General features: G+C 45.2%; 1 protein-coding gene across 6 annotated transcripts in view; it reads left to right on the forward strand.

The window, feature by feature from the left end:
- Window positions 1-12,694, forward strand: part of MCPH1 (microcephalin 1) — a 273,858-nt gene that overhangs the window by 28,830 nt on the left and 232,334 nt on the right. For 5 of the 6 annotated variants that reach the window (XM_045451845.1, XM_045451854.1, XM_045451870.1 and 2 more), the window contains one exon: window positions 10,353-10,440. In XM_045451845.1, the coding sequence (XP_045307801.1) occupies window positions 10,353-10,440 (88 nt within the window). Of the gene's footprint in view, window positions 1-10,352; window positions 10,445-12,694 lie in introns of all 6 variants that reach the window. The other variant, XM_045451886.1, reaches the window with a different exon arrangement.

The raw sequence follows: 12,694 nt of genomic DNA on the forward strand, positions 1-12,694 counted from the left end.
TTTAGTTTCTTAAGCCTATTCCTGTGATGAAAAGCTGGGTGTTAGTAAGACAGGTATTTTTAAAAACCTGCCTATTAGGTTTTTCTGTTTGTAGCAAACTTTCAGTCTTCCTGTGTTGACTAAAAACAAAGCAAAGCAGGGCACTTGGGTGGCTGAGTCCGTTAAGTGTCGACTTTCGGTCTCCACTCATGTCATGATCTCACAGTTCGTGAGTTTGAGCCCCGATGTCGGGCTCTGTGCTGATGGTGTGGATCCTGCTTGGGATTCTCTCTTTCCCTCTCTGTTCCTTGCATTCTCTCTCTCTCTCTCTCTCTCTCTCTCTCTCTCTCTAACTCTTTCTCTCTCCTCTCTCTCCTCTCTTAATATTAAAAACAAAAAGGAAAGCCACATCCAAATTATCTACTGTTACCAAAGTAAAAGACATTTTTCCTATCTCAGACAGCATAGGTTTACTGAGAAGATAGACCTAATAATATTCATGAATCACTTAGTAAATGATAGCAGAATAATGGGTTTCTTGTAGGTTGAGAGTAGCCGTTCTCACATCATGGCCCAGGGACTTCTGGGGTCCCCACACCCTGTAAGGGGTCAGCAGGGTTGAAATTTTTACAATATTGATAAGATGTTATTTGGCTTTTTCTCTTTCATTTTCTCAGGCGGGCACAGTATTGTGGGGCCATGTGGCTTACGCAGCATGTGGAGTGCTGAAACGTGTGAAAATCCAGCCTTTCATTGACATTTGCAAAAATGTACAGCCATGCCACTTTTCTCCCTAACTTTTTTTCTGTTTTGGAAAATACTTTTCATAAAAGCTGGTATTTGTGTTAACATGTATTGAGTTTTATTGTTGTTGTTTTTAAATGAATTAGCAAGTATGTATTTTAAGAACTACTCAGTTGTTTTAATAAACATCCACGAGTGTAAATCACATAAAAAGCTTTATGAGGTCCTTCAGTTTTCTAAGAATGAAAGAAATTTTGAGTCCAAAATACTGCTTTACAGTTCAGTTTGTGTCTTCCTTTCTTTCTCTCTCTCTCCTTTTTTTTAAAGTTTATTTTTATTTATTTTGAGAGAGAGAATCCCAACCAAGCAGTCTCCTTGCTGTCAGCTCAGAGCCTGACGCGGGGCTCAAACTCAGGGACTGTGAGATCACGACCTGAGCCGAGATCAGGGAGTCGGATGCTCCACCGACTGAGCCACCCCAGCGCCCCTGTGTCCGCGTCTCGGACTGTATCAGTCCCGCTGTTTCTGGGGGGTCTTGTTCTGTGCCCGGTGAAACCATGCTCACATACTACTTCCTCACTCCACCTGAGGGAGGTCCTTCCAGTTGTCTTGTTCTGTTTCACCGTTGAAAGGGATTCTTCTCCCACAGAAGGTCAGATCCTTTTCCATTGCCCTGGCTTTCGAAGAGGTTGTGAAGGCACCGTGGATCTGGGCTTCTTAGGTAAGCAACAGAGTGGGATAGGTTTTCTGCAGTGAATGAATCTGAATAGCATCTGCTTCTCAAGGGCACTTTTCCTGTCTGCTCTTGACACGTAGTGTGAATGGGCATTGAAGTTGCCAAGCAGGCTTGCAATTTAAAATGTCTGGGGAAAATGCCGTTTCAGTCTCAGACGTTGTCTTTGTTTGTTGTCATGGGTCTCCCCTCTGGGTCTGTGCAGCATCTGGCATAGCTGGGAGATGGAGGGGCAGAGCTTCCCTCCCCAATTGTCTAGTACAGCTGGCCCTTGAACAGCATGGATGTAGGCTGTACAGGTCCGCTTATGTGTGGTCTTTTTCCTAATACAGCACAATATTGTAAGTATTTTCTTAGGATTTTCTTAAATTTTCTTTTCTCTAGTGTTCTTTACCAAAAGAATACAGTATATAATACCTATAACGTACAAAATGTGTGTTATTGACTCTTTATGTTTTTGGTAAGCCTTTGGTCAACAGCGGCTTTTAGTAGTTAAGTTTTGGAGAGTCAGAAGTTATCCGTGGATTTTTGACTGTGTGGTGGGGGTGATCAGTTGTTCAGGGGTCAACTGTGTGTCTGAACTTTAACACCAGCCAGGCTACTGTGGGTTTAAAGTTTTATTTTAGTCTTGCCAGAAATCTTTATGGTAGACCAAAGCGTTATGTACTAGGATTTGATAAACTATTAAGGAGGCTGTTCAAACCAGTAATATAAATTGGGTCTGTTTTGGGGCGCCTGCGTGGCTCAGTCGGTTAAGCGGCCGACTTCGGCTCAGGTCGTGATCTCGCGGTCCGTGAGTTCGAGCCCCGCGTCGGGCTCTGTGCTGACAGCTCAGAGCCTGGAGCCTGTTTCAGATTCTGTGTCTCCCTCTCTCTGACCCTCCCCTGTTCATGCTCTGTCTCTCCCTGTCTCAAAAGTAAATAAAACGTTAAAAAAATAAAAAAATAAATTGGGTCTGTTTTTATCTCCCAGGGGTTTGTATTCCCCTCCATGTAACCTGATAAGATTCAGGATGGAGTCGGTCAGCCTTTTGTCGGCGATTCCAAAGGCCCTGTGGTTGGGCCGGGACTTCTGGTGGAGGAGCCTCAGGGTCTCAGCTGGGGGTCAGCTTGGGTCGGACTGAGTGGGTGAGGGGGGGGTTGTACAGGAGCCCCCAGTCTCAGGTGCGTTTTCAGAAGAAATACCTAATGGAAGGTGGTGATCAGGAGATTTACTCCCTGTCTGGGTACTGTTTGAAAAGTCCCCCCAGTACACACACCTGGCACATACACCCTCTCATTTTAAGATTGCTGAACGGGGGAACGTAACAATGTGGTTAGGGAACAGGCCAGGTGGGCCAGGCCTTGGTGCCTTAGGCTTGTGGAGGGCGTGTGTGTGTGTGTGTGTGTGTGTGTTGGGGTGGGGGGAAGAGGGAGGGATGGTGAGCCACTCAGTGATTAGCAGCAACAGACGAGTCGCTTCTGGGGGGCCCGTGTGCTCCTTTCTCAGGTGCTCCTGTGTCCTTCACACACCCTTCCCTCGCACGCGCTTATCAAACTTCTCTCCTTTCCCGATGGTCCTGTTCCCATACTCCGAATGCTTGCCAAGGAGAGGGTGGTGTTCTGTGAGGCGCAGGCAGGGCTGGCGGGGAGTGCGGATCCAGCCCTGGATTCGTGCTGGCTGCTGGGTCCTGGTGTCCTCCTGTGACCTGTAAACCTGACCTACCGGCACGATAGGCCCTTGCTCTCACCCCCCACTTAACAGGTGCTGTCCCCTCCTGCCGCTGGTCCCCTGGTGCTCTGCCCTGTGTCCTGGGGGAGAGGGTGGGGTTCATAACTTGAACTCTCCTGGGATTGGGTGCTCGAGCCTGGAGCCTTCACACAGCTGCCATTTGTTGTTATCCCCCCTCGGTGCCCACGGTCCTGGGTCCTAGGTAGTGGACCAACAGGCCTCTGCTGACTGGATTTAGGAGATATGGCGGGAATGAGTGTGGGTGTGGCATAAACCCTGGAGTTGACCCAGCTGCAGTAGAGGGTTTGTGCTGAGGATGGGGCAGGAGGGGCGTCCCGGGCTGGCTTGCAGGGAGGTGCCGCCATTCCTGAGCCCTCGAGGGGAACGCGTTCGTTGTGGTGGCACCCAGGCAGGGCTTCCCGGACAGGAAGGACGACACCGGCTGCTTTGTTCCCTGTTGGCTCTGAGGTAGCAGCAAGTAGAAAACAAAGATCAAAAAGGTTGGTTCTGCTTTTAGGGGCGTCTCTTGAGACACTTTTCTGCTTGACCACTAGGTGGGGGCATAGTGTCATGTTACACTTCTGAAGAGAAGCGTATCCAACCGGAGAGCTTTTTTTTGTTTATTCAGTAGATTTTGATTGAGTGCCTGATAAACACGGGTTTTAATGTAGTGGCTTCAGTATTTTACTAAGCACGTGAACACACAAGTTGTTTGCACACATAGAATGACATCACCAGGATTATGGGCCACCTGTTTCTTTGTTGTGAAAGGTCATATATAAACCCAGGTAGACGCAGGACATGTATCTCTGCAGCTTTCCACCTTGCATGATGGATAAATTGTCGAGACACTTACTCCCAGTAAGGACAGAACATACCTTCTACAGCTACACCCCCTGGGTCAGGCACACATTTTACCCAGTTGAGTCAAGCTTTTCCCCAAACTACTCACTAGTAGAGGATACTTCCTAGTTCTGTAAACTTGGGCAAAAGATCTTCGGTGAGCCTCAGCTCCCTCAGTTGTACAATGGGAGAAAATGATAGGCCGGTACTTGTGCACCAGGAACGGTGAGAGGTTCTTGGAAGCTGGCTGAGATTGCCGACGTCGATTATAATGTAAGTCTCATGTATGTGATGAGGCAGTTACCCTGATTCTTCTCCTACAGGTCTTCCGTCAGGATGCCTCCTGACCACCCCCTTAGGCCGTTTGGTTGCTTATAACAGTGGGAAATAGGTGACCTTTCACTTGAGTGAGAAGAAGCCGGGAAGCCCTGCTGAGGGTAAAAATAGTTACGAAAGGACGTTTTTAAAAAAGAAAGAGGCATTCCTAAGAAATCGTTCTTCTCTTTGTCCTTGATGCCTGTTCCTCATTTCTTTATGACACCCATTATTCTGCCCCGTTCACTGTAGGCTTTCTACAGCCTTTCTATGGGTGTTAATTTGCTTTTTAAAAAGTCAACCTTATAAACGTGTAATTTACATAAAATGAAGTGTACCCATTTCAAGTATCCAGTTCACTGAGTTTTGACAAATGAATGCACCCATGTTAGCCTCACGACCACAGTCAACATATGGTGAACACTTTCATCACCCTTGGAAGTTTCCCTGTGTCCTTTTGCCACCACCTTCCCCTCCCCAGGCCCCCTTGTGCCCTTTACACTGTTGCACCGCACGGCAACCACATACCCGGTTCCTGGCACCTACGCCAACTTTGCTTGTTCCAGGGTCTCCTGTAAAGGAAACCTTCCAGTATGTGTTATTTTCCACCTGGCTGCTTTTGTTCAACACGATGTGTTTAAAGTTTATCCTTGTTGCCGTGTCCATCAATATTTTGATTTTTTTTATACCCGAATAGTTTTCTATTGTGTGGATATACCATAGTTTGGTTGTTCACTTTTAAGGGACATTTGGGTAGTTTTCTGTTTTTGGTTATTGTAAGTAAAGTTGCTATGAACAATCACGTTTGTGTCCTTTTCCTTATGTATTTTCATCACTCTCGGGCCATTACCCAAACTGTTTTCCAAGGTGCTTGTATCATTTTACATTTCTACCAGCAGTGCATGAATATTCCATTGGCTCCACATTTTTACCAACACTTGGAATTTATCAGTCTTTAAATTTAGCCATTCGAGTGGATATGTAGTGGTATCTCATGTGTTTATTTTTTGTAGCAGTTTTTTGGGATAGAACTCCCCCATCAAAAGTGTACAATTCAGGTTTTGTTTTTGTTTTTTAAGTAAACTCTACATAGACCCAGCATGGAGCTCGAACTCATGACCTTGAGATCTAGAGTCACATGCTCTACCAACTGAGCCAGCCTGGTGCAATTGAGCATTCTTAAATATATCACAGAGTTTTTCAGCCAGAGCCATCAATTTAAAACATTCTCCTTACCTTAGAATGCAGCCTTGTACCTTTACACCACCCTCTGTATCCCCCAAACCAGGGCAACTCCTAATCTACCTTCTGTGTCCACAGTGTTGCGTCTTCTGAACGTGTCATGTAAATGGAGTCATACAATATGTGGTCTTTGTGCCTGGCTGCTTTCTGTTAACATAAGGTTTTCAGGATTTATCCATGTTGTAGCATGTATCAGATTCTGACTTCTTATTAAAAAAACAGTGTTCCATTGTATGGATATATCACATATATTCATATTGTTATGATTTGTAATTATTTTCTCCCATTCTGTTGGCTGTTTTTCTACGTCCTTTACAGTTTCCTTTGAAGCAAAAGGTTCTAATTTTTCTGAGTTCTACTTTTTTGTTTCTTGTGCTTTTGATGTCATTTAAGAAACTTGCCAAATCCAAGATCAGGAAGATTTAGTCTTAAATATTTTCTTCTGAGAATTTTATAGTTTTAGCCCTGACATTTAGGCCTTGGATCCATTTTGAGCTGGTTTCTGTGTGTGGTGTGAGGTAGGGGTCTGATTTCATCCTTTTTTGTTAGGGTATCTTGTCCCAGCACTATTTGTTGAAAAGAGGATTCTTTCCCATTGACTTAATGTTGGCATTCTTGTCAAAAATCAGTTAACCATACATTTGAGGATCCCCTATGGTTTTAGCATGTATTTTTCTCATGACTAGTACCAATTGATTGTAAGAACACATGCTTAGTGCCTATTTGGTTTAAATAAAAAATGGTTGCCCATTTTTAAAAACTGGGTTTCTGTCTTAATATTGAGTTGCAGGCAATTTTTGTACATTGTTCATAACAATTTTTTTGTCAGATACACATACTGTAAATACATGATCTCAGTCTGACTTATTCTTTATTTTTTTGTATGTGTCTTTCAGAGCACATCAGTATTTTACTTTGTTGAAGTGTGGTTTTTTATTTTCTTTTATGCTTTGTGTTTTTGATATTCCCTCTGAATGTCTTTGCTTACTTCAAAATCATGAATTTTTTTCTCCCATTTTCTTCTAGGAGCTTATAGTTTGGCCACAGTGTGCATGTGTGTATGTGTGGTGTAAGATAAGGAGGTCAAAAGTGTTTCACAAGAGTGTTTCTTTCTATAGTGATGACATTTACTCCTTCAGAAGGTATCTTTTGAGTACTCAGTCTATGCCAGGCATGGGGGTATGTTGTCACTAGACAGGCATAGTCACTCTATCCATGAAAGAAACAGGTTTTGTAAGCGCAAGGTGTGTTGCGTCCTCGGAAGGCTCCTGGAGGGGCTTCGCAACAGAGCCTGTTTGCAGTTGGTCACCCTACTTAGCGGCTGGAGTTGGTGGACCTTTGAGCCGAGGCGGAGAAGACGCAGAGGAGCTAGATGCTTGGAGACTTGGGGGACCAGCTTTCTGAGGAACAGAAGGTCGCGGCTTGAGGCGGAATAATGCCGGTGTGTTTGAGGGTCTCAGAGCGTCAGTGGTTGGGATCTATGAGGAGAGGGAGCTCAGGACAGGGATGTGATCCTGCAGGACCGCAGAAAGGGGTTCAAATTTTATGCAGTCTCAGTCTTTACTCATTATGCCCTCTAAGTGTCACGCGTCCGTCCTGGGGAAGTTCTCGCGGGTGAAGCACAGCACCTGAGTTTAAAACGGTGCGGAGCTGGCCTTGCCGTCATGTCTTCACTACTTCCTCGCTTCATTTCTGTCTTGCTTGAGGTGCCATTTTTTCCCCTGTTGTGCCAGCCAGATCCGTTTGAATCAGAACGCCTAGTTTCCTGTTCCCATCCTGTTATGGAGAGGGAGCCCCTCACACACAGGAAAGAGAAAAGCCAGCTATTATTGCAAGGCTTGTGGTGACACACTGGTCCCTTTTTACCCCTCCCCCAGTTCCTGTGCCCCGGGGTAGCGCCCCTCCGCGTGTGCGTCTTGCCACAGCTCTGCCGGGCCTCCACGTTCCCAGCTACTGTGTCTCCACTGCTGCCGTGACGTCTGGCTTTTGACACTGTGTAGACTTTCTAGTGTGGAAGTGCAAATACAGCTTTCCCCGTGGCCACCTTCTGGGGGACCCCACTCCACGTACACACACCCACCCTTTGCACGCACGCATGTGTGCGCGCACACACACACACACACACACACTGCTTCTCCTCTCCTGATTCCGTAAAGTCAGCAGTTGGTGAATTAGCCGTTTTACTTTATATAATTACAGCTGTGAAAGGTGTTTTTAGCTGAATCTGAAAATGTACACAAACACATTTCCTTTTGTGTGAAACTTGGTCCTTAACCTGAGCTCAGCCTGGTGTCCTTGAGTCCAGTGCGTCTCTGGTCCAGGTCATCTGAAAACTGAACCTGTCACCTACTTTGGTGGCCCTGACTGTGGGCATGTCAGACCTACTCCCGCCTCCGAGTCCTTGAGGTGTGAGGAGAGGAGTCCAGTCCCTTGTGGTTTCACAAGCTTCCTCGTTCAGCTTCTATACTCGGCTTTCGTTCTCTGTATTGGCTTTTCAGTTGCCCAGATGTCTCTCATCTACTCTTTGTTTCTGTTGGTCTGTGTCGTTTTGTTTTCCTTTACCCTTATTTGACGGAGGTTTTGGGAGCAGGAGAGAAAAATGTATGTGCTCAGTCCATCAGTTTTAACAAGAGCTCAAGAACATCCCATTTTTATTCCTAAATATTGCCCATTCAGATCTGCACCCGGTCCCACATCTTTGGTGAAACCAGTAGCGTCTCCTACCCCCATAGTCCCTGACTGGTCTCCTTGCCCTCAAAGTCCCCGTCCTGGAGCTCACCCTGCAGAGTGGCCTGTCAGAGTCCCCCACCTCTCTAGCACCCTGGGGCCCACAGGACGAGGGCCGTCCGAGCTCAGGAGCTTAGCAAATGAGGCCATTGGGGTGACCTGTGTGAACTCCTTGTCACTGGCATCGTCACTGCAGTCACACCCAGTGGTGTGTGTTTTCCCAGAATTGTCACACTGCTGTTCACTTTGTCACGCTTCTTCTGCCTGTGCTGTCCTTCCCAACGGAAGATCTGCGTCCTCCCCAGTGCACTTCCTCGTCAGAATTACCCGCCCGTCTGGGGGTCGCCTCCCACCTGAAGCTTCTGACTGCTGTGTATCACAGCATCACGGGTGCTCCCTCTGGCTTCTGCTCTACCTGTTGTTGTGCTCAGAGTACTGTTTTTGTGCCGCATTCTGTGTTGTGCACTTTTTGCAAACTTCTTTCGTGCCTGGCTTAATAAAAAGACAGTTGCATTCCAAATCTGCCTCTGCGTTTACTGTATCGGGATCACAGGTGTCATTTGGCTATAACCCCGTCGTGTGCTAGTGAGAGAGTGAGAAGTGAAAAAGGCAAATGAGGTCTTGTGCTAAAAGTAGTTTTGACCTCACATGCCCTCAGAAGTGTCTTGGGGACCCTAGAGGTCTTCTGACCACCCTTTGAGATTCCTTAAGTCTAGTGATAAATACTCTTGTCAGTGTGGTGCGTAATCTTCCAGACTGCTTATGATGAGAAATACTTTACCATATTATATACAGTATACAGTCCCATATGTCCCTGCTGAAGTTGTGTTTTTGTTCTTAATCTATTTTAGAGAGCTTTCTATATGAATATGGATATATTTGCCCTATTCTTTTTTCTTTTTGCATTGTATTTTAATTATATTTTCATCTGTCATTTGCATACAGATGTTGAACAGTGACAATCTAATGAAATATGGTCAGAGTTGGGTTCAGGGGCCGTACTTTTAAAAAGACTGAAACAACAGGTGAAATTATTCTGTTAACATAGGAGTGATCAAAGGCTTTTGATTGGGTTGTGGAGAGATGAGCAAAATGTTATATGCTTCATCTTTCAGTATTAATAATATAAATGAATGGGAAGAGTAGAAAGTATATGTAAGGAGATCATTTAGAAAATGATTGTAATTGTTTAGATTTGAGCACCTGAATGCTTAGAAGTAGGTAATGGTCTGAGGATTCCCAAGACAGGGAGGGAGGTGAAGGGCTGCAGAGCGAGAACAACGGAATCGCAGGTTGTGGGTCAGACAGGTCTGGGGGGTCGGGCACAGCCCAGAGTAGCTGTCATCTGCCCACCCTGCTCTCCGGGTGAAATACACAAGACAGAGAACCCAGTTTTGGGGCCAAGATAAACTTGCCAGCCTCGTTTCTTTAGGAACCTTCTATCTCTACATTACTCATTTTTTGTCCTGTTTACTCTCATATTATTCCTTTAGTAACATGTGCTTAAATTGTGTGTGTGCCATGCACTGATCATTTTGAAGGATGTTACTAAAGTTATTGCGGAAGAATTGTGCTTCCTTTACCTGCTGCCTGCTTCTACTCTTACACTCTAAACACTGTGTAGAGAATACTTCGACAAGTTCAATTTATATTGCCCTTTGTATTTGTTTATAAATGTACTTAATTTATTTTTTAATGTTTATTTTTTAGAGAGAGAGAGAGAGAGAGAGAGAGAGAGAGAGAGAGAGATCATGAGTGGGGAAGGGGCAGAGACAGAGGGAGACACAGAATCTGAAGCAGGCTCCAGGCTCCGAGCTGTCAGCACAAGCCCAACGCGGGGCTTGAACTCACAAGCTGTGAGATCATGACCAGAGCTGAAGTCAGACGCCTAACTAACTGAGCCACCCAGGCGCCCCTAGATGTACTTACTTTAAAAGCCACGTCTATTAAAATGGCCTGTGCGTTTCTTAAATTGGTAACTGACATATGTGCAGATTTAATGCTATGTGAATTTAACAGAAACAAATGCTCATTATGCTGTATCAATTTAATTATACAGATGCAGGACAGCTGGAGTACATATTGATGAATCACTCTTCCCTGCAGCTAACACCAGGGAACACTTACCAAGCCTAATTAAAAAAAAAGTAAGTATGTGATTTCAATATGGACAGTGGCAACTATGAATTTATTCGTTCTTCTATTCCTAGAAAATGAAACTTTTTAGAATGTATTCAAGAGTTGTCGTAAGTATTGCTGCTGCTGGTATTGTTCTTTTCATGTAGCCTTTTTAAGAAAGTTACAGAAATCATTTATCCTTTAAATTTGTGAGAAGTGGAAGGAGATGTGTTTGCCCAACAGAAAGCTAAAAGTTGCGAGAGACCAGCAAACATCCAGGTGCCCTGGGAACTACTTCAGAATTTGGTTTGTTATGTCGGCAGCAAAATACCTTTGTTCTGCTGTTTAGCTGGAAAATCTCAAAAGTCTGAAGCAGAAATATCCAAGTTATTTAGTAAATAAGTTGTTTATTGAAAATCTGTGCAGACATAAAGACACTTTGAGGTCTAATCCATATTTGAACTACAGCATTTTCACTCTTATTATTTGAAAACTTTGTGATTTCTTTATTTGAGGGTAAGCTGGTTTACTATGAAACTTAAGAGTCCCTTTGCGCATGAGAATGCCCGTTGGAGAAGAGATTTGCAGACTTTCTCCAAAGTGAATTAGACAGACTAGAACCATACATTTCCTGTAGATTAGAGAAGACGTTCCCGTGGGTGTCTCAGATTTTCTGTAAATACTAAATCCTCTATCTCCGTTCCATTTATGTCAGGCCAGCCAGGATTTGTAGTGCACTGATGGGGTACGCTTAACTTCAGTCTCTGTCCGCCCAGATCTCATTCAGGTATAGGTGAAATAGAGTGTGCAAGGCTCTTGGCTCTCTGTGATACACTTAGCAATAGCTGTGTCTGCTGTGGTTTTTTGGTTTAATTTTTTTAAATGTTTTTATTTATTTTTGAGGGGGGGGAATGGGCAGAGAGAAAGAGAGAGAGAGACAGAGTCCAAAGCAGGCTCCAGGCTCCAAGCTGTTAGCACAGAGCCTGACACAGGGCTCAAACTCACAAACCCCGAGATCATGACCTGAGCTGAAGTCGGACACTTAACTGACTTAGCCACCCAGATGCCCCTCTGTGTTTGCGTTTTAAAAATAAAGTACATGTTTTTAAAACACATTAATCATACGAGTGTATTTTCATTGTAAAACACTGAATGTACACAGATGAAGCCAGGACGCACACGCACACGAGTGCATGCGCGCGCGTGTTTTGTACGATTGAGGTTCTCCAATGTTACACATATTGTTTGGGAGATTGCTGCTTTCTTCTTCACTTAACAGTGTGTTTTTGACTATTTCATGACAGCATATGTAGGCCGTCTTCACTTGTCCCTATTGTACTCTATGGCATAAATGTGCCTTTCTTGGATTCATGCACCCTTAAATCATTGTGGGTTTTCAGTCAGCACATTGTGTATGTGACATGTTTGAGTTAATTGCTCCAGGTGTAGAATCTAGAGATGAAATTACTGGGTTGAAACGTGCATGCTCTCTGATGCGAACAGTCGCCCCTGTTTACACAGTGACCACACCTGGATATTACTAATCTTTGTCATTTTTCCTAATATGAGTCCTAAGTCACGACAGCTTATACGCTTTGTTTGCTTGTGCCTGAAAACATTCCCTTTCCCTCTTCTAAGTGCAATTGCAGAGTGAACGTGACTGCAGACCGTAGTCTCTTGGGCTTTTGGAGGAGGGTCTCGGCTTGCCCCTCCCTCACTCTTTCTGCTGCCAGCCTGACCCTCTTCCCTGCTGTTGCGCACATATCCCAAGCATGTTTGTGATTTAGAGCCGTTACGTTTTCTGTTCCCTCTGTCTGGAAGCTGCTCCCCCCAAACTCCATGATGTGACCATTTTTCTGACTTCGGTGGGGCTTTGTACCCGGTTCCTTTATCCGTGAGACCCCCTCCGACTGTCCTGTGTGCTGTGGCAGTTCTCGCCTCTGCCGACTGCCTGGCGCCCCACTCGCCTACTGTGCTCCTTTGGTCTGTAGTGCTTTCCCCTTGCTGACGCACTGTAGTCATGGTGGCCGTTTTGTAGGGTTCATTTGCCCGTGAAGATCCGCAGGACTCTACGTGACCGTGCTGGGGAGTCTGTGGAGCACTCGGTGACAGGGAGGCGGGTGGGGGGAGCCTCTTACGGTTTGTGGTCATGTACCCTTGTTGTGAGTGTATTACCTCCCCCAACAGCAGAGCCCTCCCGCTGGTGATAAGCAGTGGACAGGCTTTGAGAATACAAATGCCCCCAGATGCTTTGGACTCTCCGTTACAAAGCAACATTGTTCA

This window comes from Leopardus geoffroyi, chromosome B1 (genome assembly GCF_018350155.1).
Source record: "Leopardus geoffroyi isolate Oge1 chromosome B1, O.geoffroyi_Oge1_pat1.0, whole genome shotgun sequence".
Taxonomy (NCBI): Eukaryota; Metazoa; Chordata; class Mammalia; order Carnivora; family Felidae; genus Leopardus; species Leopardus geoffroyi.